The sequence below is a fragment of the Thamnophis sirtalis genome, unplaced genomic scaffold (assembly GCF_051295495.1).
Source record: "Thamnophis sirtalis isolate CommonGarterSnake01/CBP01778 unplaced genomic scaffold, rThaSir2_p1.2 scaffold_2, whole genome shotgun sequence".
NCBI lineage: Eukaryota > Metazoa > Chordata > Lepidosauria > Squamata > Natricidae > Thamnophis > Thamnophis sirtalis.
The window spans coordinates 173,144,989-173,171,333 of NW_028261382.1; the positions used below are offsets into that span (position 1 = coordinate 173,144,989).

Genomic DNA, 26,345 nt, shown 5'->3' on the forward strand with positions numbered 1-26,345 from the left:
GCGAGTAGGTGCGCCCCCTACAGGTCTGGCTGAAGTCTTGCCTGCTTCTTGGGCAAGAAGAAGGTGGCACCGCGCTGGGGAAGATAGCAGGCAGCGCTTGGCCAAGGGGAAAAGCAGTTGGTTGCTGCCACCCACCCACCCCCCGGCCTGCTCAGAGAGGCCATTCAGCCTGGCGGCTAGGAAGGCCGGGGGTGGGTGGTGAGAAGGCAGAGAGGGTGGGAAGAATGGTTTTTTTCCTCCGATGAATGGCGGAGGAGAAAAAGCAGGCTAAATCCAGTCCGCGATGCCTATAAATGGCGTTTCTCTCTTCCAAGGTGCACATTTTTTTAAAAAAAAAGGGGGGGGGAGAAATCACTCCGTGTCATCCCCCACGTCAGGGTTGGCTGTGGGCGTGAGGCTATACTTCCTCCGCCCCCTCCTAATGGAGTGAACCATTCCCTGCTCTTCCTTCCCTCTCTCTCTCTCCCTCTTTCTGTTTCTACCCCCCCCCTTTCTCTCTCTCTCTCTCCTCTCTCTCTCTCTCTCTCTTGGTTCCTCTTCAGCCTTCCCTCCAGTTTGGTGTGTGCAAGAAAAGTCTCAGGGCTGCTCGGAACTTGTTGGCAATGCCTGGAGAACAGAAACCCCCCATATTTTCCCAAGTCCCACTTTAAGAAAAGAAAAGAAGGAAAGAAGGAAGAAAGGAAGGAAGGAAGAAAGAAAGAAAGAAAGAAAGAAAGAAAGAAAGAAAGAAAGACGATCTGCAGTCGCAAATGATTGTACTAAATATAGGATGGGACTTAAGTTGAGCGGCAGATACATATCTCTGGTCCTTGCTGTGCAGCTAGGTAAGTGAATTCATACTTTCATGGTGAAAGTAGCTGGGATTTTTTAAGTGTCTCCTTCTTCCTCCTCCTCCTCCTCTTCTTCTTCTTCTTCTTCTCCTCCTCCTCCTCCTCCTCCTCCTTCTCCTTCTCCTCCTTCTCCTTCTCCTTCTCCTCCTTCTTCTTCTTCCTTCTTCCTTCTTCCTTCTTCCTTCCCCTGCCAAATAAATGTCCCACACTAACCCGTTATATCGAAATTAACAAGGCTCTGTAACGTGAGAGTTCTTGTTACACAGTTATACGATATAATGTTCTGAGAGCATTTTCGGCTGGTTTTAATCCACAGTTGCCTGTTTATTCGAGGTCTCCTAGGGGTGTACGTTCTCTCTCATCCCCCACCCCAGGACGCGTTTCTGGATTGTTTTACCTTGCTCCCCCACCCCCCGAAACCCTCGTGCCCTTGTGTGTGTGTGTGTGTGTGTGTGTGTGTGTTTGTGCAAGACTGCATCACGGCAAAGCACATCCACCCTATTTGTCCGAAACTAAATTATCTCCCCTCTCCCGCTCCGAGATATGAGAAAGAAAGGGGGGGGGGGGAAACCGTGTACCTTGATGATTACGGGTGTTGCTTTGCGGACAAAAGGAGCCCAGAATAGTGCCAGTTCAAAGTTTCTGTCTCAGGTGTGGTGTTGTGTCAACGGATATTTGAGACGCATTTTATGCTGTGTTAAAATCGTTTGGGGCCGGGGGGGAGAGAGAGGAAAGATCGAAAGGAACAAATCGAAAGGGAGTCAAACCGAGCTTCAGTCGGATATATTTCCTCGTCTCTGCCGCGAAAAGTCTCGCTCAAAAACAAAGACATTTGAGGAAGGCTGAGTTCTATTAGGGACTGGGTTTTGTTGTCTGTGTGTGTGTCTGTGTGTGTGTGTGTGTTAAAAACGAGCGCGCTTCTCTCTACGTCGGCGAAAGAGAGCTTCAGATATCCCCGATTTCGTTCCCGAAACCCTCGCTTCGGCCGTAAGCTTTGCAGTTGTTAGAGGCGCTTGGAAGTTGGGACCACTTTCCCCATCTGCACCGAGGAGATGCGCGTTGTGAGGCTGGGGGGGTGGGGGGTGGAGGTAGTGAGAAATCGGCAAAAGCCGCTGCGGTTGGCAGCTTCGCAGAAAAAGCATGCCCTTCCACGTTTTGTCAAGGATGCTTGATTTAAAGAACTGCAAAGCACACACACACACACAGACACGTCCGCGCGCAGCACCCCTTTTATAGAATCTGTTTCCCTCCCTCCACCCACCCACCCACCCCAACACCTCCTCCCCGGAGGTTTCCTGCCCCAAATCTTGTGCTCTCGGGTTTATTTTTCCTAGCAGCCTTTCCCTTGTGCCGACCATGTCTGCAGCGTTTTGGAAAGCCAGGCGTGTGTGGGGGGGAGAAGGGAGAGATGCGAGACCCTTCTGGGAGACGCTTCTTGCTTTGGAAAAGAATAATAAAACAATGGCCGGGAAACGGGTTGAGTTTTTCGGGGGGGGGAAGGTGGGGGGGAAGGAAACCGGGCGAAGAGCGAAGAAGGTATTTGCAGTTCCACCCCCCAAATCTTGGCTGGGTTCAACCTTTCGAACCGTCCCTTCTTCTCCCTTCTCCGCAGCTTCGCCCGGTTGGGTTTTAACTGTTGGAATTCCCGTTTCTGGAGAAGGAATTGGCGCGTTTCTATCCCGAGAAATAGGCGTTGGTGTCTCCCTCTCTCCCACCTCTGGGCAGGGAGAGATGCGGTAGTGTGTCGACCCATCCTCGAAAGGAAGGGGTTCGTTTGCTCCTCGATCGTTTGCCCGCAAGTATCCCCCCCTTTCCCCCACGATGTAAGGATTTGGAAAAGGGGGCGCGCAAAATGTAAGGAAAATAGGCAGCAGGGGGACGGGGAGGGGGGGGTTAATTTGTGCAATGCGCGTGCGCTACGATTCCTTACTATCTTTGTGTTTGGTTTTATTATACTTCCAGCCGTGATGGAAGTATTGAATAATAAACTTTCCCTGCTGCGCGTTTATTTTTTTTTAATCCACCTGGGTTTAAAAACAAAACACCCCGGTTTTTTCTAGCCTCGTAGTAGAATTATTGTCCGGAGACCTACTTTCGAAAACAAAAACAAAAGAGAGTGGGGAGGGGGGTTTGGTTTGGGGCCTGGATTCCCTTTGCACCAGGATGCTTGGAATGAATCCCGAATGGTTGACCTCTCCCAGGAAAACAAGGTTGTTTAAAAAGCAACGGTGGGGAAAGGAAGAACGAGGGGGCTGCGGATGTGAAAAATATCATCGGGAAGGCTGCATACATCCGCCTCGCTTTCCCCAGATCCGAGGTTTTTAACCCCTCCATTAAATTTAAAAAAAAGAGAGAGAGAGAGAGGAGGATCGAATCCCGCATTGGGGCAAACAAGTTTGCAAATGTGACCGAGGCGTTGTGCGTTTTGTTCTTTCGCCTGTGCAAATCGGCTGCGTGTTAATCACGCAGGAAAAGGCCTTTTCTTCACCAAGATTAATCTTTTATTACATTTTCATTTTCCTTTATACAATCACTTAAATACTGTGCAGTTAAAAAAAGAAGCAATAAACAACTCATAACCCTTCTATCCTACATACACCCTTCCTTCTACCCCTCCAACTTTCATTTCTCCCTTCCAACAATCCCCTCTTCTGCTTCCCCTCCCCCTCAGCCATTCCTTTCTCCCCTTCCCACCATCTCACCCTCCGTAAGGAGGAAAAGGCCTTTTTCTGACAGCTGCTAGTGAAATCCCTGGTGAGATCCTTCCAAAAAATAATAATAAAAAGGATGTCCTTTTTAGAACCTCCAGGGATGTAACCCCTTTTCTATCTAGGCGACGGCAACGGATGGACAGGTGGTAATAGAGAGGTATTCAAGCATTTAGCCCTTCTCCCCTGATGCCCACCGCTGCCCTTTGCACCCGCCTGTAGGTGGGAAGGCTGGGGGAGAAGCCACAATCCAGAGGCTTTGGGAAGGAGCCCTTTGCCCAGGCCTCAGCCAAGGAAGGGAGGGAGGGAGGGAGGCTGGGTTTATTCTTGGACTGGTCTCTGGTGTATCTTACTGGTTCGGTATGGCAGCCGACGCCTGCAGTCTAGCAATGTATTGAGATGCGGGGGAGTGAGTTTAAAAAAAAAGAAAGAAAGAAAGAGGGAGGTGGTTACTAAATTGAGCTAACGGTATAATTCGGCGGGGACGAGAGAAGTTCTCCCCAGCACTGAGCTTCGATATTACGAGGGTATATTTTACGCAGCCACTTTAAATACATGCACGCGCGAGCACGCACCGCATTCCCGAAGGATTACTACGAAAATCTCTTAGGGTGGGGGGGGTGGGGGAAAAAATCCCCCCTCTCCCGATTGCAAATGCCCTGTTCTTCGCCTGCCTTCCCGGGGCTGGAGAAGGCTGCAGAAGGCTGAAGCATATGGACGGGAATAGCTAATGGTTTGCTCAGAATCGAGCCAGGCGATCACTTTAAAACCAAGAAGTCACTAATTCCCTTTCATTTCCTGCAGGATGGATAGGCATAAATTGCCCGTGTGCTGTTCTGTATCCATTCACCTGCTCTCTCTCTCTCAAAAACAAAAAACCCCAAAACAGAGAAATTGGGCTGGTTTATTTTTGTGTGTGCACATTTTTCAGCAATGTAATCAAGTGACCAACATACCAAGCTACCACTCGTTTACACGTGCACACCCCACCAGGAGAGACTTATTTTACCACCTGTGCATTTCAGACCCATTGTGATCAAATAAGGCTCTGCCGTCAAGTTTCATGGGTTGAAGATAATACCATGTTTCCAATCTAGTCCCCGCCAGACATATGGGATTCCTACCATTCTTGGCTGAGCATGAGTGGTGTAGTCAAAGAGATCTGAAGAATACCAGGTGGGAAGGACTACCCTAATCTTTGGGGGGAAGGAAGGAGGAAAGGAGGGAGGGAAGGTATGAGAGAAGGAGGGGGGGATGAAGAGAGGAAAGGGAAGGGGAAGGAAAGGAGGAAAGGAAAAGAAAGGAGGAAAGGATGGAGGGAAGGAGAGAAAGAGGGAGGGAAGGAAGGGGAGTGGGAAAGAAGAAACAAGGGAAGGAAAGAGGGAGGAGACCTAACCTTTGACGTCTATAATGATTTTGATATTATGGGAATGTCTTGAAACACAGTCAAATGTAAAGCAAAACAGTGGATGTTGTATTGTATTTTACCAGCTATTGGTTGTTGTATTTTTCTTTTACTAATAAAAATTAAAATTAAAAAAAAATCTTTGGGGTGGGGGAGAGGGATCTTGCATGCCAACAAAACCACGCCAGGGAATGAGAGCTTGACTTTGATACAGGTTGCACCCCAAAAAGGACGTCACATTATCGCCTTTCTCAGAAAAGGGTGCCCTTGCTTCAGGTTCCCTGAAGATCTTGCAACGAGACGAGAGGTTCCTTGTGAGAGGCAGAAGATGAATAGCAGGGAATCAGCATCAATGATGTGTGTGGTCGGTAGGGACAGCAGAACAGACAAGGTTGGATTGGTAGGGAAACTCCTCAAAGGCGAATGGTGTAGAGAGTAAATGAGAGGGAGACCCCCCCCCCTCCAAGGATATTTTTGTCTCTACCTGAATGGGAGAATCAGGAAAGTGGTGGAGTGACCAGAAAACAAGGACTGAGCATGTATCCAGTATGTCACTCACTGCTTATACTCCTTACAACCCCTCTTGTAAATATCATTTGCATAAGAGCACTTTGTATTACACGCACTACCTCACATTTGTAAACAGATGGAAGGGGGGGATACATGTTTCTAACTACTAAACTCACGGAGCAACATGGAAGGGGGGCAGGCAGGAGATTTGATTGCAGAAAGAAATGATAAAAGACAGGACTTCAACATCTGTCTACATTTGATGACTTCGGGATATGTTCTTCATCCTCTATAGACGAATGCACAGCATAGGCACTTTCTGGTTTTGAAATTATTTAGGGTTGTTCCCTCTATTCTGTAGATTCCTGAAAAACTACCGAAGAGACAGTTTTAGCCACCTCAACAATGCAGCTGGCTTTAAAGTTCGTTTCACCCATTTGTCTCTGTTCAGAAATCAATACGACATTTCAGAGGTTGATATTTGTTAATTTTCATCTAATATTATTCATAAATGTTTTTTAAAAAAATATAAACCCCTCTTCCAAATAATTCAAAATGGATTCTAAGATAAATAACAGTTAAACAACCCAAAATAATTGCTACTGCTATTGTTGCAACAATAGTTTTGTGAATGGTGTTATTTGTGAGTCGCTTAAACGCAGAGTTTGATCTAGCTGTGCTTTAGATTCACCGCGTTTCGTTTCAAATGCAGCTTCTCCGATTTCATGCAAAAGGGCGGCGGTGGTTTTAGATAAAAGGGAGCTACTAGGAGAGCAGACCCTGCTCCTATTGTAGCTTTGGTGCAGCTGCGTGAAGGTGAAAGGAAGGTGCAGTTGATCTCGGAGCTTTCCGTAATCAAACTAGAGGTGGGAATAGCATGCTACTATCTTGTTGGGAGCTGTCCAGCTGATATGGTGCTGATCTATTCTCCAGCATACCTGGTGCAGGCAGTCAAAGAAGCCAGCAAGTGCGATGCAGTCTTTAAGGGCTTCTCCGATTGCGTGGTCAAGATGGGCCAAAACATTGCCAACTATCCGCAAGACCTGGATGACAAGAAAAATCTCGAAACAATCTGCCGGTAGGTTACATTATGCTTTTACAGTTGTTTCCGGTTTGTTTGTGTGTTTATCTATATCAGTGTTTCTCAACCTTGGCAACTTGAAGATGTCCGGACTTTTAACTCCCAGAATTCCCCAGCCAGCGAATGCTGGCTGGGGAATTCTGGGAGTTGAAGTCCGGACATCTTCAAGTTGCCAAGGTTGAGAAACACTGATCTATATGGTTACTCTAACATGGTTATTGTAATTATTAATACTTATATAATTGCCTATGTTTTTTCTTCGGAAGTCATTTGCTGTGTAGTTAGATATAAACAAAAGAAAGTCAATTAGCTTACAAAAAGCAGTTATTTCATATGGGTTTATAAACTTAACCCTTAGGAGACAGGGTTTCATGCCCATTCTTGCCCATCAAGAATAATCATAATAAGTAAAGCTGTTTGATGTAATCTTCATGCATCCTTTCCATTGTTTGAAACCACCAACCCACCCAAGCTAAGCACAGATTAATGGAAATAAAATCTGCCAGATTTCAGGGGAATTTATTTTCAAATATATATGATTTTCTGGGCAGTTCACATCTTATTAAAGACAGTATAAATTAAAGATATTTAATAGATTTACATTGCAATGAACTGGGCCCCAAATTATCAGGGACTTCTGCTGCAGTAATTCTTCTTTCCTCTACTCCATTTTTTCCCTTGACATTAAAAAAAAAACATAGCCAGCTGTATACTATTGATGACCAGGTTCTTACTTCCACCAAAACGTGCAGGCTTGTGACAAAGCGCTTAAAAGCCTCTGGATTTGGCTGACTCTATTTTCTCCATTGGGTTTTCTGCCTACTTCGTCTGTAATTTAATGCTATATATAAGTTTACTTCTTCCCGAATAATTTTTGGAATGGAGTAGGAAAGAATATTTACCCATAATTAGTGAAAGAATCAGTAATGCTTTTAACATGCTTCTTAAATACCATTTTTTTTGTTAAGCAACATAGCAATGTAATAGTAACCTGTTTTATTCTATTTTTAGATGGGTTTTTTTCTGGTCTCATTTGACATATTAACCAGAATAGTTATGCTGATGTTTTCCTTCCATCTTAGAGTTACTATTAATACAGAATCAAATTCAAATCCAGATCTTTCCTTCATCCCACGCTTCTTTCCAAGACATCAGAATGGCTAGCCATTTATAGCCACGCTGCCATCAATTGTTTCGTCTTATGCTGGTGTGCTATGATGCAATTCTGAAAAACCACAAGCCACTTTCAAGCTCTTTTTGTCTCTGGTGAAGCTGCTAAGATAGTCAGTTCCCCCGAGGAAATGGGAGAAACCACCTTTTGTGTCCTATCTAAATTCATAGGTGGAGGAATGAGCAGAATTGTTGCAATTTCGAAGGTCGCCGTTCTGAATTTGGAAACAAGGCTAGCTTGAAATAATCAGAGTCAATCCTGCATAAATATATTAAGCCAATCCAATATTTAAATGGGAACTCAACATGCTGCCAGATCTCCCTCATGTTGTTTGCGGATGTCATCCCATCCAATTTCCACTGGACTTATTCCTGACACAGATTGTATTGACCTTGGAACATATTGCAAATAATCGAATGGGATTTACTTCCGGCATTAAGGCTTCAATCTTAAAAAGAGATTTAGTGGGAATTAAATGCAACTGATTGGATTCATTGAGTCTTACCTCTGAGCAAATTAGCCTACATGTATGGGGCTTTTTATTTTATTTTTTTAGGACTGTCGCTCAAGTCTCTACGGTTTGTGAGCTTCACATTAGTAACGAACATTTGACTTGTTTGGAAATAAATTACGTTGCGTGCAAGCGGAGCAATTTTCTAGATAAGAGAGACTGGAAAAACTGCGCTTTGACCAAACTGCATCCGGATTTTAGTGATGGAGAGAGGGAAAAAGGGGGGTGAAGGAAATCGTTTAGCTCGAAGCAAGCCGGACTGTGGAATCGGCTGCCGATAATCTTTCACACGCTTCCATGTTGCCGTCCTTGTTACTCGGAAGCCAAGCCTATTTCTTACTACCACAGTATTCAGAAGCGTCAACAGAACAAATCTTGCTCTGGAAGAGAGAAAAAAAGGTGTGTCTAGACAGTGACACCGAAACGAGGAATCGAAATGCTTGACGTTCTCCTTTCCCACCCACCCACCCCAAAAAAATGAGAAAAAGAAGAAAAAAGGCGAGGAAATGCACCTCTTTCTGTTTTTGGGGGGGCTTTTAAAAGCTCCCGGTTTTTTTTAAGGCTTGTACCAAATCGTTTCGACACCAAAGGGCCTTGTTGGGGAGAAAGGCTGCGCGCGAGGGAGGAGGAAAGGAAGAAAGTACGAGGGAAGGAAGAAAGAAGGCAGGCAAGGCTGATGAAGCCTTAAAGGGGGTGGGGGGCGCCACTATCGCCTCCTAAGACCCACGAAGTGCGTCGACACGGGTACGCTGGACCCTCCCAATCTCCCCTCCCCACCAGATTGGAAAACTCCCTAGAGGAGAAACGTTTGCTTGGGATCCTGCAGAAATAACAACGGGAGAGCCACAAGCCACAAGCCAGGCAGGCTCGGGGGAAGGGAGGGGAGGGGAGGGGAGGAGGAGGAGGAGGCGGGGGGCGGAGCGGAAGGCTTGCCCTACATTCCGCAATTAGACCCAGGCGCATTCCGCCAGGCCGCCCCCCCCTCCCTCCGTTCCCTTCCCCTGATCTCTCTCTCTCTCTCTCTCTCTCTCTCTCTCTCTCTCTCTCTCTCTCTCTCTCTCTCTCTCTCTCTCTCTCTCTCTCTCTCTCTCTCTCTCTCTCTCTCTCTCTCCCCCTCTCCCCCTCTCCCTCCCTCCCTATCTATCTATCTATCTATCTATCTATCTCTATCTCTATCTCTATCTCTATCTCTATCTCTATCCCTATCCCTATCTCTCTATCTCTATCTCTATCTCTCCCCCTCCCTCCCTCCCTCCCTCCCTATCTATCTATCTATCTCTATCTATCTCTCTATCTCTATCTCTCTCTCTCTCTCCCTCCCTCGCTCCCTCCCTCCCTCCCTATCTATCTCTATCTCTATCTCTCTATCTCTATCTCTCTATCTCTCTCTCTCTCTATCTCGCGTGTCGAAAGAAGCTCCGGGAAGATTTAGTTTGCCTTCGGGAGACGCCGTTACGGCAGAAATACAACCAGCAGCGACGCCCTTTCCGCCTTCTCGCCGTCTCCGGGCCTCATTATTTATTACGAACGGCAACCAAGCGCAGGACTCCGCCAACAAGTTCGGAGGGCTCGTAAATTGCAAGGTGTCGCAGCCCCGCCACGAGCCTTGTTACAAGCCACGAGCAGTCGAGACCACGTGTTCTGTCGTGACAAGGGGGGGCGAGCTATTGGGGGGGTGGGGCTGGGGTGATAATTATTCCTATTATTCACATAATGTAATTCTGTGTTTTAATTTATATATTACTTGGAAGGAAGGACGGGGAGCAAAACAGTTGCTCACAGATAACAATTGCATCCCAGGCGTTGTGGATGCTTTTTTTACTCTTCATATTTTTATTCATCTTCATATTTTTACTATTCGTGTTTTGTTGCTGTCACTGCTCTTACTGAATTCTTGGAGTTGCTTACAAGCCTGGAACTGATTCATCCTTCGCCTGTGAGTTGCAAAATTGAATACCAGTCAATGGAAAGAGCTTCATAATGATGCGCCAATGAAGACCTCAAATGTTTAAAGATCAGGAAAGCAATTCGGCACGTGCTGAAGGACACAATTGCAGTACTATTAATCCTGGCTGGTCCTTTCATTAGAGTGAAGTTGCCCCCAAAGGTGCTTTTTTTTTCAGGAGGCAACTGGACTTTCTGCTTTAGTTCCTTGAAGACGTTTTGCTTCTCATCCAAGAAGCTTCTTCAGCTCTGACTGGATGGTGGGGAAGGGAAGGATTTCTAGGTTCCACCACAAAATCGCGGAGGACAAAATCGCGCTCAACGAAAGCGCGCGTTTGACATCATCACAGCGCAACAAAAACATTGCGCTGTGATCGAAAAATGTAAAAATAAAGCTAAAACCTTACCCTAACCCCCCCAAACCTAACCCTAAACCTAACCCTTAACCTAACCGTTAACGTAACGCTAAACCTAACGCTAACCCTTAACCTAACGCTAAACCTAACACTAACGCTCTAAACCTGACCCTAACCCTTAACCTAACCCTAACCCTAACCCTTAACCTAACCCTTACCTTTATGTGAATCAGCTTGCTTTAATTTTAATTTTATTTCAATTTTTAATTTTTTTCGTCGCGCTGTGATGACATCACATGCGCGCTTTCGTCGAGCGCGATTTTGTCCTCCGCGCTTTTGACGGGTCACGGGATTTCTATTCCTTGCAGACAGCTGGTCATTTGCATCCTTTGAGAGAGTCATTGGAGCACTTGGAGGTTTATCTCTGTCCTCAGGGTCACCTGAGTAGTAGGAATGGATTTGGGGGGGTGGGATTGCAGACTACAGGAACCAGGAGCATACTCAGCTGACCATGAGGACACAGATAGACCTCCAAGTACTTCAACAACTCTCTATGCCTGGGGTGTCATACTCAAGGGGATGGATCTGGCCCATAGGGTGCTTAGATCTGGCCTGTGGGGCCATCCTGGAAACAGTGAAGGACTGGCTTGCAATGTCTCCGCCTGTTGTCATATAACTCCTTGTGTAGGTGTGGCGGTCACCCATGGCCCAGTGCATAACAGGGCATGCGCAGCCACGCTGAACCACACAGGAAAAAACAAGTCCCAAAAGATAAAACATCCTGACCAGGATTTGACCATATATAGACAGAACCTCCCTGAGCAGTAGATTAGCAATTGTAGTTTGACAGGCTGTCTTAAATCACATGCTGATTGCTCCTCCTGCCTTTGTCCTATCTCAATAAAAGGGGCTCCCAGACCCCAATCTGGGTCGCCTCATCCCGAGAGAGCTCGTGTCTGTCTTTTCTCAACATTGGCCTCATGGGCGAACCACGGGTATTTCACATCCGCCAGTAAAAAAAATAAGCTCTGTTTTTGCTGGCAGAGGATTCCAGGGGTCTCTTGCAGTTGAAACAGAGCTTAGGAGCCCGTTTTTACTGGCAGAGCGCTCAGGCCATCACAGGTGCCCCCCTACACACACACAAGTGCCCTTGAGCTGGCCATGCCCACCCTGACCCTCCTCCAAGGTCAAGCACAACCTTGATGTGGACCTCAGTGAAATTGAGTTTGACACTCCTTTCCTGAAAGGATGCAAATGACAAGCCTACAAGGAATAGAAATCCTTCCATTCCATTCTGTCAGAGCTGAAGGTGAGAAGTGAAAAACAAAGTCCAGTTGACTCCTGAAAAAAGCACCTTTGGGACAACCATGACCTGGATGACTGAGAATTTCTGCAGACCATTAATTAGAGTGAAGTGTTTACTTTAGATAGTGGGTACAGGAAATGAGGGGAGGGAATGTCATAAAAGGCAAAATAAGAACCACCAGCTTTTTCCAACATTGAAGTTTTAGTTGTCAATTTATTGGGATTCTCTTTACAAAATAGGGACAGGTTCAGACACCCCAAATTGCGAAGTAACCATCCTCTGCTACCAAATGTGATGTTCCCGTGGTTCGTCCATGAGGCCAATGTTGAGAAAAGACACGGACACGAGCTTTCTCGGGATGGAGCGACCCAGATTGGGGATCTGGGAGCCCCTTTTATTGAGATAATACAAAGGCAGGAGGAGCAATCAGCATGTGATTTAAGACAGCCTGTCAAAATACAATTGCTAATCTACTGCTCAGGGAAGTTCTGTCTATATATGGTCACATCCTGAGTCATTGGGTAAGGCACATCTAGAGTGAACTATCAGGATGTTATGTTATTAACTATCAGGATGTTATGGAGTACTATCAGGATGTTATGTTCTTTAGGAGTTTGTTTTTTTTCCTGTGTGGTTCAGCGTGGCTGTGCATGCCCTGTTATGCACTGGGCCATGGGTGAACCACAACTACACACGGAGTTATATGACAACAAGCTGCATGGCATTGGGAGGGGAAAGGGGGAATAGAAAGTTACAGCACAGCATAGGGGGGAGAAAGGGCATGTGTGGGAGTAGCTGGCTCACATAGTTCATGTTACATGAGGCTGCATCGTGAGTCCTGGCCGTTTAGGCCAGAAAGATGTTTCTGGTGCAATGTTTTTGCATCCCTGTGTATGTGTGTTTCAGACAGCAGAAACTGCCCTGCACACACACACATGGAATGGATTCCAACACCAAATATCTAGCTTCCCAGACATCACTTTTAAATTTGAAAGCATATTTCCGGTCTAATTCATGGTGAACTCAAACTCTTGAACTGATTTGCATACAAGGTGCTCTGCCATGCCTTGCAAAGCCTACATTCTGCTTTTGCACACAAGAAACATTCGTCAGTTAAAACAGACGACATCTTTCACACCAAACATTCAGTGAAACATCAAATCTAATGGCCTTAAAAGAAATGCAACAGCCTGGTTAAATTCACATAACCATTCATCATCGAGGGAATTAAAACGAAGGTCCCAATATGACAGTTTTCAGCATCAGGCCAACTATCAGCGGCCAAAGATATTCCACACGAAATTACAAGCAGAAGAGTACAACTTCCAGTCCCTGCAGCTGTTTCATTTGGCAGCTTCTTGAGCCTAAAGACCCAACGCTTGGAAGTAAATCTCTCTGTTTTAACACTGGCTTCCAAGTAAGTCTTCTTAGGCTCGTGACCCGTCAAAACCGCGGTCCACTAAAGCGTGCCTGATTAAAGCGCGTACCTGATGTCATCAGCAGCGCGACAAATACGACCGCGGAGAAAAAGGGGCGCTTTAAAAAGCGCTTTTAAAGCAAGCCGATTCACATAAAGGTAAGGGTTAGGGTTAGGGTTAGGTTAAGGGTTAGGGTTAGGTTTAGGGTTACGTTAAGCATTAGGGTTAGGTTAAGGGTTAGCGTTAGGTTTAGCGTTAGGTTAAGGGTTAGGTTTAGGGTTAGGTTTAGGGTTAGGTTAAGGGTTAGGCTTAGGGTTAGGTTTAGGGTTAGGTTTGGGGGGGTTAGGTTTAGATTTACGCGTTAATTTTAAGTTTACCGCTCACAGCGTGCTGTTTTCGTCGCGCTGTGATGACGTCACGTACGCGCTTTCGTCGAGCGCGCTTTAGTCTACCGCAGTTTTGTGGTGGAACCCACTATTCAAATGACATGTTCCATTAAAAGGGAAGAAACTACCCTAACACAGCTGAAAGAAGAAATAGCCAGGAGAGGCAGAAAAGGTAGCACCACTATTAATACTTCAACACAGCTAAAGTGGGACTTTTGGGAAAGGAACGGTGAACTGAAGATGGTTCTGCTGAAAGTAGAGCCAAGAACTACAGTGGAATAAAGAACAGCAATTAAACTGTGATTCCACTCTGAACAAGGAGAGGACTTCAGATTGCCCACAAGCGCTCCATACAGCTATTTCTTCATAATAGTTGTCTCTAGCAGGCTTAAAGGTCTGGGTGATGAGAGAATATTTTTTTTTTTTGCTTGATCTCAGTCAAAAGGACACTGGCTTCACATGCTTTTGTAATCATTTTCAGAAATTGCTTGTTAACTACTAATCTTTTAGGAATCTTTGGACTGATATGTTTTACAGCCTCCGGTGAATTTTCTTCAATCCTTAGCAAAAGAAGTTTGAAATAACAAGTGTAAAGATGTTTTACAAAATAAGCAGCAAAAGACTGGTTACAACTTTGATTTTGGAAAGTTATGAATGGACCAGATGGATTTAAAATAAGGTTTTGGAATGGATAATAATTCTTTTCATGGGAAAATGCTTTTGTTTTGAATTCTTTTTTTTAAAAAAAACACGATAGGATGTGACTTTGAAGGTTGGACACTAGAAGGAACTAAACCAGAAGGAACTGAAATTACCCTTGAAGGAGAAAAACATTTAAATTTGTCTTACTGATATAGAATGGAGCAAAATATTTTAACATGGGGCATATCAAAGGACATCTGTGAACAATGGAGACCGAAATGATTTTAACAGTATCTGCTTCTATAGTTAGACCGTGTTTGAAAGATGTTGTGGAAGAGAATCAAGTTATACTGAGCAAGACTGATCTGAAAGTGGATTAAAAATGAGAGACTACAAGAATAAAAAGATGCAACACTGGACAGAGAAATGAAATTGGATGTATTAATTAAAAGGGATATACAGATAAAAAACTCAAAAGATTGGCCTGGAAAACTTTCCTATATTGGATTTACAAAAAAGCTTGTTAAAGCTCTGAAGAATTTTGTGAGAAGGAATAAAGAAATTAAGTTCTAGGACATTATTTGAAGGAACTAAAGATTGTTAAAGGTAAAAAGAAGGAATAGGCAGTTGGTTTATTTGATCAAGGTTAAAATAGGTATGTTATTTCTGGTAACTCTTAATGCGTTTTTGGGATCTGGACTGAATGAGCTATAATAACTTGTTTACAGATAAGCAATGGGATTTTTTCTTGTATTTTCAAAGATAAATTACTAAAATTGATTATATTTGTGGTGAAAGAAGTCATTTCTTTATTTCTTTTCTTTTTTTTACTATATACTTTTTTTCCTTTTCTATTTTTTCTCTTCTACACTTTTTCTTTTTTTTTCTAGTTTGTATTGGTTTTTATTTCTTTAATTGCAATTCTTAATAAAATTACTATTGAAAAAGAAAGAGCTACAGTGAACAGTTAGATAAAAATGCCAATCATTTCTCATAATTGCCTTTAGTGACCAAGGTACATGGATTTGTCTAGCCTTGTCTGGATTCTTATAAATGTGTAGTGAGCTTTACAATATAGTTCCCACCAGAAGACATACAATATTATATATTAAATATCAGAATGTTTCCAAATACTGCCTTTACTGATTGTTATGGTAACATTGAACAGAGCCGAGGTGGCGCAGTGGTTAGAGTGCAGTACTGCAGGCCACTTCAGCCGACTGTTATCTGCAGTTCAGCGGTTCTAATCTCACCGGCTCAGGGTTGACTCAGCCTTCCATCCTTCCGAGGTGGGTGAAATGAGGACCCAGACTGTGGGGGCGATATGCTGACTCTGTAAACTGCTTAGAAAGGGCTGAAAGCCCTATGAAGAGGTATATAAGTCTAACTGCTATTACTACTGCTATTGCTATTGACTTCCATTTTTCATGGAGCCATGCAACCAGTAGCAGCTAGACAACTTAACTGAAAATTTAGGATAGTCTATATAATTACTTTTAATTTATTGTGGAAATACCACCTGGATGGCTTTACCTGATTCAGTGTCATCCCACCTTACTTAATTTTGTTTTAATATGCCCTTTTAATTTTGTTGTGTAAACTGCTTTAGGATGGCACTGTTTTTCACTTTAGAAGAAACTCCTTGTTACTTGTTCATGTGCATGCTTTAAAGGATTGCATATTCAGACAGTCCTCGGCTTAACAACCACAATTGAGCCCGGCATTTCTGTTGCTAAGTGAGACATCTGTTAAGTGAGTTTTGCCCGGTTTTAAGAACCACCTTGCCACAGTTGTCACGTCAATCGGTGCAGTTGTTAAATGGGTAGCACAGTGGTTAAGTGAATCTGGCTTTCCCATTGCCTATCAGAAGGTCGTAAAACATGACGGAGGAACACTGCAACCGTCATAGGTATGAACCAGTTGCCAAGCATCTGGATTTTGGTCACATGATCATGGGGATGCTGCAAAGGTCGTAACTGTGAAAAACAGACATACGTCACTTTTTCCCCAGTGTCATTGTAACTTTGAACAGTCTCTGAAGGAGCTGTTATAAGTTGAGGACTACCTGTATTTGAATCCCTTTTCTCCTGAATGAGTTTGAGAGAGCTGTTGGTTTGAGGTGGGGAAAGCCTATTTTGGGGGCCTTTTTTATCTATATTTTTCCCCCATCTGCGGTTCTCCTTTCATTTTTCCAGATATGTGTCATTTTTTTAACAAGGAATTGTTTTAAGAATCTAGTGCATTTGGTGCAATCCACATCGTTAACAGATTTTTTTTAAGGTGCTACCCTTTAATTAAGGAAATTTCTACTTTCAAGCTTTAATTAGCAATAGCAATAGCAATAGCAATAGCAATAGCAATAGCAATAGCAATAGCAATAGCAATAGCAATAGCAATAGCAATAGCAATAGCAATAGCAATAGCAATAGCAATAGCAGTTAGACTTATATACCGCTTCATAGGGCTTTCAGCCCTCTCTAAGCGGTTTACAGAGTCAGTATATCGCCCCCACAGTCTGGGTCCTCATTTCACCCACCACGGAAGAATGGAAGGCTGAGTCAACCTTGAGCCGGTGAGATTTGAACCGCCGAATTGCAGATAGCAGTCAGCTGAAGTGGCCTGCAGTACTGCACCCTAACCACTGTGCCACCTAATTACAGGTAGTCCTCAACTTACAACCATTCACTTACTGGTAGTGACTGTTCCAAGTTACAACAGCATTGAAAACATGACTGATTAATCTTTCGTCACACTTAATGACCGTTGCAGCATCCCCCATGGTCACATTGATCCAAATTAAGATGTGTGGCAACTGACTCGTATTTATGACGGTTGCAGTGTCCTGAGGTCGTGTGGTCCCCTTTTGCGACCTTCTGACAAGCAAAGTCAACGGGGGAAGCCAGATCCACTTAACAACTGTGATACTAACTGAACAAGTGTGGTGATTCACTTAACTGTGGCAGGAAAGGTCATAAAATGAGGTAAAACTCACTTAACAACGGTCTGGCTTAGCAATGCAAATGTGGGATTGCGTTCAATTGCAGTCGTAAATTGAGGATTACCTGTATGTTCCAAGGTGCCATTAATTGCCTTTCCTCTTGAAAAATGTACTTTATAAAGTTCACCGGTTCTCTTTGGAATCTTTGGCTGCATTTATTTATAATTTTATTATGTTTCTAGTCCAATTGATAGTGTACTTTTCGGAACAGATTTAAAAACTATATCAATGAAGATTAAACCAACAGAAAGCAGCAACAAAACAGCATTAGGAGAATAAGTATATGAAATTCATGATCCTACATTATATAGGCGGTTCTACCACAAAACCGCGGACGACAAAATCGCGGTCGACGAAAGCGCGTATGTGACGTCATCACAGCGCGACGGAAAAGATCAAAAAATGTAAAAATAAAGCGAAAACCTTACCCTAACCCCCCCAAACCTAACCCTAAACCTAACCCTAAACCTAACCCTTAACCTAACCCTAAACCTAACCCTTAACCTAACCCTTAACGTAACGAAAAACCTAATGCTAACCCTTAACCTAACGCTAAACGTAACGCTAACGCTCTAACCCTAACCCTTAACCTAACCCTTACCTTTATGTGAATCGGCTTGCTGTAATTTAATTTTTATTTCAATTTTTCGATCTTTTTCGTCGCGTTGTGATGATGTCACATATGCGATTTCGTCGACCGCGGTTTTGTGGAACGCGGTTTTGATATGTAGGCATATCAGATTATAAACTGAACCATCAAAGCAGGGACAATATGCATCCTTGGCAATTTTAAGACTTGTGGACTTCAACTCCCAGAATTCCCCAGCCAGCTGAAGTCTACACCTCTTAAAGTTGCCAAGACTGGACACTCTCGCCACAAAATCAAAAATATGTGAAAAGCTCATTAAATTTTTGAACCAGAGTTCAACTCTAAGCACTTGTTCTCAGAAGCAAGTGGTAGCATTCAAATCTGTAGAGCGGTAAGAAAGCAGTAAATTATTATATCTTCAATTATTTGCCCTCGTTCCTTTAAGAAAAGTTAAGATGGTTTCCTAAATCATGCTCTGGCTTCACAATGGCTGAGTTTGGATACATTTTCCCACGGTTTTCTTAAGTGTAATCAATAGGCATAATATTCTTGGTTTGTCCAACTGATTGATCCCTAAATTACTTAATAGAATAGAATAGAATTTTATTATTTGTATGCCACGCTTCTCCGGGAGGACTCAGGGCGGCGAACAATTCAAGGGGGGAAAAGGGGAACATAAAAAACAAAATACAAATAATAAAAGTAGACAACAGTCACACAACCACACATGTCGAGAGGGGAGGGAACTCATCACCCCCAGGCCTGCCGGCAAAGCCAGGCTTCGACGGCCTTTCAGAAGGCCTGGAGAGAGGTGAGGGTCAGAATCCCTGCGGGGAGTTCATTCCAGAGGGCCGGAGCTGCCACAGAGAAGGCCCTCCCCCGGGCAATAGCCAGGTGACATTGGCTGGTAGAAGGCACCCGGAGGAGACCAACCCTGTGAGATCTAATGGGTCTGTGGGAGGTAATTGGCAGCAGGCGGTCTCTCAATTCAGTCAGCCATATATACTTTTGTGCATTCCTAATAGGGCTGCCAACTATTTAAGTAAATTAAGTTTGGGGTAGGGGTGGAGATGGGGGAAGAAATCCAGGTTCAATCCCATCTTCAGCTGCAAGAAGCTCATTGGGTGATTTTTTGGGCCAGTCACCCTTATTTAACCTCTCCTAAGTCACTTTGCAACTTTAATAAGATTTGTATGCCGCCCACTCCCTAGGGACTCTGGGCGGCTCACAACAAAAGTAAAAGCATAAAATATTAAAAATACAATTATTTAAAATAAGATTTCATCCATTCAATCAATCTGGATTTTAATCAACAGCCCCAGGCCTGCCGGAACAGCCAGGTCTTGGTTGCTTTACGGAAGGCCGGGAGAGTGGTGAGGGTCCGGATCTCTGCGGGTAGCTCGTTCCATAAGGCCGGTGCAGCAACAGAGAAGGCCCTCCCTCGGGGAGCCACCAGCCGGCATTGTCCGGTCGACAGGCCCAACCTGTGCGATCTGATTGGTCTATGGGAGGTGAATGGCAGGAGGCGGTCTCTCAGGTAGCCAATGCCATGTAGGGCTTTAAAAGTAACGACTAGCACCTTGAAGCGGGTCACAAGGCTGTTCTCTGAAAAATCAAAGGAGAGTCTACTATTAAGTTCACTCCCTTGAGCAACTACAAAGAAGTGCCATATATCTTTCCCTTAACCAAAATTAATGAACTACTCATCAATTCTAGTCTTACTTAGACTGGCTATAATTTCTCTGAAGCAAGATAGATGATGTTTTTCAGTTATGCATAGATGCATCCCTAGAAGGCATCTCAAAAGGGATATTCTTCCTCTATGCTAGTATGGGAGAAATCTGGGGTTTTTTTTAATTTAAAAAAAAAAACATACCTTTGCAACCAGTGATTTTTATAAACAGCTATTTGACGTAATTATTCATTACAGGGGATAGGGCATCATGGATCAAGCTGATGCCTTGCTAATGTTCCATTGCAACCCTCATTCTCCCCAAAGAGTGTAGATGATAGACAGGGATGACAAGAGATATTGCTCCAGAGTCCTGCAGGCTCCAGCTTAGAAAAGAGCAGTGGTGGGATTCAGCCAGTTCGCACCTATTCGGGAGAACCGGTTGGTAACTTTCTAAGCAGTTCGGAGAACCGGTTGTTGGAAGAAATCTCATTTTGTTTTTTCCCCCCACTTTACAGGGCTAATCCTGTAAGGAAGGCAGGAAGGAAACATTCTGGTGTTGTTTCTAGCCTAATCTTTATTGCCCTGCTTACAGAAACTGCCTCTCCGGTTAACCCTTATTACCATTGTAACAACTAAGGCGAAGTGCCCATCGACCTGAGTGACATTGACTTGGCCACACCCACATGATCACATGACCACCAAGCCCCGCCTACCCAGCTGGTCATTAGGGCAGAGAACTGGTGGGTAAATTATTTGAATCCCACCACTGGAAAAGAGTAACATCCAATGTGGGTAAAATTTCGGGAAAACAGCATTTTTCAAATTCAGCAACTCCGAGATGGATGGATTTCAATCCCCAGCAATTTTTCAACTCCCAGTAATGCTGGCTAGTGAATTCTGGGAATTGGAAGCCCTGGGATTGCCAAGGCTGTGAAATAATGGTCTGGAGCATTAGCTAATTTCTGGAGTGAGACTGGGGAATAGACCTTGTATTGATGGTGAAAGAACTAAAATAGAATTGCCAGGGCAAATGGCTTCTCTGCCAGACACAGCAATCCTGCTGTCTCTATTTGTCGCTTCCTGCAAGGCAAAATTGCTTTTTCCTTCTGGAGATGCCTCCTTTTATATTTCAGAGAACAGCCTTGTGACTTAGGAGGGGTTGAATAAGGTTAAGCACCCAATGTAGTAGCTGAGCGTGGAATCGAATCGAACCTAGATTTCTTCCCTCATCTGCACCTCTATTCCAAACTGTGAAGTACCCGTGGGTCGCCCCTGAGGCCAATGTTGAGAAAAGACACGGACACGAGCTTTCTCGGGATGAGGCGACCCTGGGAGCTCCTTTTATTGAGATAGGACAAAGGAATGCACAAAAGTGTATATTGTTCACTGAATTCATGTGCAATACCTCAGATTGTTATAACCCCCGTTTATTTAATAAACCATGATACTTGAATTCGTACAAGCTCTGCTAAGCCAATATGTTGGTTTACAATGATACAGTGTGCACTGCGTCAAGCAATAGGTCATCTATTCCTATTAGGAATGGCAAAAGTGTGTAGTGTTGATTGAATTAGTTTATTGTCCTATACCATGATTTGTTATCACCTCAGTTTATTTCATAAACTAGAATACTTACGTTCATACAAGCCAACATGTTGGCTTACATAATATGTGAACCCAGACACTGAGTCAGGCAATAGGCCATCTATTCCTATTAGGAATGCACAAAAAAGTATATATTGTTGACTCCATTCATTTTTTGTATTATACCATGCTTTGTTATAACCTCAGTTTATTTAATAAACTATGATACTTGAATTCATACAAGCTTTGCTAAGCCAACATGTTGGTTTACCCAATACAGTGTGAACTGCTTCAATCACTAGGTCATCTGTTCCTATTAGGAATGACAAAAGTGTATATTGTTGATTGAATTCATTTGTTGTATTATACCATGCCTTGTTATAACCTCAGTTTATTTCCAAAACTAGAATATTTGAATTCATACAAGCTCTGCTAAGCCAACATGTTGGTTTACCCGATACAGTGTGAACTGCATTGAGCAATAGGTCATCTGTTCCTATTAGGAATGACAAAAGTGTATATTGTTGATTGAATTCATTTGTTGTATTATACCATGCCTTGTTATAACCTCAGTTTATTTCCTAAACTAGAATACTTGAATTCATACAAGCTCTGCTAAGCCAACATGTTGGTTTACAAGATACAGTGTGAACTGCATCCAGCAATAGATCATCTATTCCTATTAGGAATGACAAAAGTGTATATTGTTGATTGAATTCATGCCTTGTTATAACCTCAGTTTATTTCCTAAACTAGAATACTTGAATTCATACAAGCTTTGCTAAGCCAACATGTTGGTTTACACGATGCAGTGTGAACTGCATTGAGCAATAAGTCATCTATTCCTATTAGGAATGACAATCAACAAAAGTTGATTGAATTCATTTGTTATGTTATACCATATTTTATGATAACCTCAGTTTATTTCCTAAACTAGAATACTTGAATTCATACAAGCTTTGCTAAGCCAACATGTTGGTTTACACGATGCAGTGTGAACTGCATTGAGCAATAGGTCATCTGTTCCTATTAGGAATGACAAAAGTGTACATTGTTGATTGAACTCATGCCTTGTTATAACCTCAGTTTATTTCCTAAACTAGAATACTTGAATTCATACAAGCTGGCTCACATGAACCCAGAAGCATTGGGTCATCTATTCCTATTGGGAATGCAGAAAAGTTGTAAATTGCTGTCTGGATTCATTTCTTGCACAAAGGCGGATGGGAGGAGGGTTTGCCAGTATTTCTCACTAACTCTTTCTCTTTCTCTTGTGTCTTCCCTTCCCCTCCTCCTTCAGATACTGGGACGACTTCCACTCCTGCACCCTCACGGCCCTCACGGATTGTCAGGAAGGGCTGACAGACGTCTGGGAAAAACTGAAAGAGAAATCCAAAAAGCTCGACTACGAAGGCAACCTATTTGTCCTGTGCGGCAAAACCAACCGAGCAGCCTCGTCCCTCGTAGCCTCGGCCTCCCCGGTGCTGTTGGTGGCTCTTTCCGCCGCGTTGGCGACTTGCATCTCCATGTAGATCGAGAAGGCCCTTCACATCACGCGCGGGTCCACACGACACAGGATTTCCCCCCCACCTTCCTCCAGCCCTCCGCCTTTCCAACCTCCGCCGCCGCTTCTCTCTTTCTCCTGGAAGTGGATTTACAAGAGGAAACGTCTCAGCCCCCTTGGCTTGGAGCGGAGGGGGGGAGTGGGGGATGCTTCCCCGTCCCCCCCCAAAGAAGTGGGGAGGGGGGCATGTTGTGAAGTCTCCATGATGCTGATGATCCCAACATCCATATTGGGGAAGGACTGGGGGGAAAAGAGAGAGAAACGGAAGCCATCACGACCAGCCTTGGTCTCTCGCTCGCTCTCTTTCTCTCTTTCTCTCTCTTTCTCTCTTTCTCTCTCTTTCCCTCTCTCTCTCTCTTTCTCTCTCTTTCCCTCTCTTCCCCCCTCTCTCTCTTTCTCTCTCTTTCTCTCTCTCTCTCTCTTTCTTTCTCTCTCTTTCTCTCTCTTTCTCTCTCTTTCTCTCTCTTTCTCTCTCTCTCTTTCTCTCTCTTTCTCTCTCTTTCTCTTTCTCTCTCTTTCTCTCTCTTTCCCTCTCTTTCTCTCTCTCTCTCTCTTTCTCTCTTTCTCTCTTTCTCTTTCTCTCGCTCGCTCTCTTTCTCTCTTTCTCTCTTTCTCTCTCTTTCTCTCTTTCTCTCTCTTTCTCTCTCTTTCTCTCTCTTTCTCTCTCTTTCCCTCTCTTTCTCTCTCTCTCTCTCTCTTTCTCTCTCTTTCTCTCTCTTTCCCTCTCTTTCTCTCTCTCTCTCTCTTTCTCTCTTTCTCTCTTTCTCTCTCTTTCTCTCTTTCTCTCTCTTTCTCTCTCTTTCTCTCTCTCTCTCTCGCCTCCCCTCATTTCTTTTTGCGTTCAGATGATTTGCCAAATGGTCCCGTCCCCCCCCCCCCCAGCCCAACGGTGAGCGAAGCAAACAAGCCAAACTCGGATCTCAGCTTTAGTCCTCTCTTCGGAATTTAAGGTCAACTCCAAGCCCTCTTTTTTCGCGCGTGTATGTGTGTGTGTGTGTGTATGTGCGTGCGTGCGTGGGCGCGCGCGCGCGCGCGCGTGGGTGCACCAAGAATCTCAGGAACGGCTTCCAGCCAACCACCGATTACTAATAAAGAGTTAATAATAGGTAATAATAATAATAAAAAATAATAGTAACGATAGTAATAAAATAATACTAGTAGTAACACTACTCACGGCAACGAAAGAGGAGCTCGGTTTCTTTCCCGCTCCCCCCCACCCCCACGCCTGGAAGGTTGAATTGAGCGAGGAAGCTGGAAGTGGGATTGGGGGGTGGGGGCTTGGGGGGGGGGAAACTCGACCGGAAATGGAACCACCTGAGCACGTGGGTTGAGCGGCTTTCTATGGGGATGAACTCACCGACGTTTAATCTTCTCGCCTCGGAAACTCTTTGTCGTTTTACTGATTTGTTTTCAATATCCCCCCCACCCTCCACCATCATTTCACTTCGAAGAACCGAGACTCCCTCCTCAAGGGGTATCGGGGCGGGGGAGGAGGGAGGAAGAACGGGGGAGGGGAAAAGGGGGGGAAAAACCAAAATGCGGTTTTTTTTAGCTTAAACGAAGCGCCCCCCCGTGGAATGCTGCTAAGTGTTGCGGAAGGCTAAGCTTCAAGCCGTCGAAACATCCTTCAAGTCTTCACTGCCTTTTTCCGTTTAATTCTCTTCTCTCTTTTTTTTAAAGAGTTGTCCCTTTTGTTTTATATAGGTGTTTCACCATTATTGGCTATCCAACAGATCACGGGGGGGGGGGAGGAGGGGGTTGGGGAGGGGGAGGGAAAAAAGGTATATATGTTAACATTACAAAAAAATAATAATAACAACAAGCGAACACACAACCGGAAAGGTTCTGTGGGAGGGGTATATTAAAGAGAATCTTTGATTTTAAAAGGGAAAAAAAAGTGTAATTTAAAGAAAGTTTATTATAAAGTCAATGCAGCAAAAAAAAAAATAACATAAAAGATTTGCTACAAAGTATAGAAAAAGGTATAAAATAAAATTATTGTTTGAAATGAGCACGCAGTTTTATTTTCTGGGGGTCGGGGGGTGGGGAAGGGGTTACATTCACACGTTCATAGACAACGGTCTCTTGAGTGATGGGAAAGAGCAAGTTTCAAGAAAAAGAGCCATGTCGGAGGTTCAGCTAAACGGCGCCTCTCATGAAGTGGCCTGGGGTTTTTTTTGGGGGGGGGGGGGAAATAATGTCATCGATTTGGGGAAAGCGGGAACGAATGGCGCACGTCTGGAGCCAGTTTGATCGCTTTCGAAACCAGAGAATTCTGGAGAGTTTCCTGGACTTGCCCGAAATAAAGAGGCGCAGAGCTTTGGAGATGTTGGAATATCGAGGGGATAGAGAAGGTTTGTGCCTTGCCTGTATTCCCAAAAAGGATAAATGTGTGTGTGGGGGGGATACATTCCCATTCTCTGCTGGATTGGTTTGTTTCCCCCGTTCCCTGCAGCCAACCGCGATCCTGTGGCCACAGGATGGGAATTCAACCCAAATGTAGGCTCGCAGGAGCCCCTCCAGGGGCATTCTCACAAAAGGAGAAACAGAGATACACGTGTCTTGAAACGAAGGGCGCCTCAAAACGGGCGCCTTCCTTCCTTCCTTCCTTCCTTCCTTCCTTCCTTCCTTCCTTCCTTCCTTCCTTCCTTATTTATTCATTCATTCATTCATTCATTCATTCATTCATTCATTCATTCATTCATTTATTTATTTATTTATTTATTTATTTATTTGTCTTGTATGCCGCCCACTCCCGGAGGACTCCGGGCGGCTCACAAAAGACAAGGGAAAGGGGGGGAACACGAGACAAAGACAACATATTAAAAACAAAACCAACATTCACAATTTCTATGGAGGTAGATGCTTCTCAGCTCCCCCCCAATCAAAAGGTTTGGTTTCCCGGTTCTTAGCCTATCAAGGGGGGGGGGAATCGAAAATCAGTTTTATTTATTTCGCCCAACGCGTTCTGTTATCTGTGTGCGCTGCCTTTAATTGGCAGGGAGGGAGCGGGGAGCATTCGGGGGGCATCTCTCTCTCTCTCTCTCTCTCTCTCTCTCTCTCTCTCTCTCTCTCTCTCTCTCTCTATCTATCTATCTATCTATCTATCTATCTATCTCTCCATCTCTCCATCCATCCATCCATCCATCCATCCATCCATCCATCCATCCATCCATCCATCCATCCATCCATCCATCCATCCATCCATCCATCCATCCATCCATCTATCTATCTATCTATCTATCTATCTATCTATCTCTCCATCTCTCTCTCCCTCCCTCCCTCCCTCCCTCCCTCCCTCCCTCCCTCTCTCTCTCTCTCTCTCTCTCTCTCTCTCTGGCTTTGATACATTTTTAAAAGGTTCCCCCCGTTGTTTATTATCAACATTTGTTTAAAGGACGTGGGTATTTGGTCATTCCCCCCCCCTTCCCACCTTGAAACACCCCCCCCCGCCAGGTGGGTCCGTGGGAATTGCCAATTCCCTCTATCTGGAGGGCTTTTAAGTTCAACCCCAGTCACCTTACAAAACCTCCGGATCCACGTGCCGCGGAGTAACCTCAATACACCTATCTTTAGTTTCTCGCCCGGTTTAATTTAGCTTCGCGCGTGTCCTGAGATTTCCTTCGCCTTCCCGGACGGACAAGAGGCGCGAGGAGCTAAATAAATA

At 44.3% G+C, this 26,345-nt stretch overlaps 1 protein-coding gene across 1 annotated transcript; it reads left to right on the plus strand.

Moving 5' to 3' along the window:
- Window positions 1-679: 679 nt before the first annotated feature.
- NRN1 (neuritin 1) lies at window positions 680-23,043 on the plus strand. Its single transcript, XM_087707506.1, has 3 exons — window positions 680-824; window positions 6,387-6,531; window positions 22,415-23,043. Exons 1-3 carry the CDS (start codon window positions 770-772, stop codon window positions 22,644-22,646), a joined length of 432 nt encoding a protein of 143 aa, XP_087563632.1. The 5' UTR covers window positions 680-769; the 3' UTR covers window positions 22,647-23,043.
- Window positions 23,044-26,345: the final 3,302 nt, after the last annotated feature.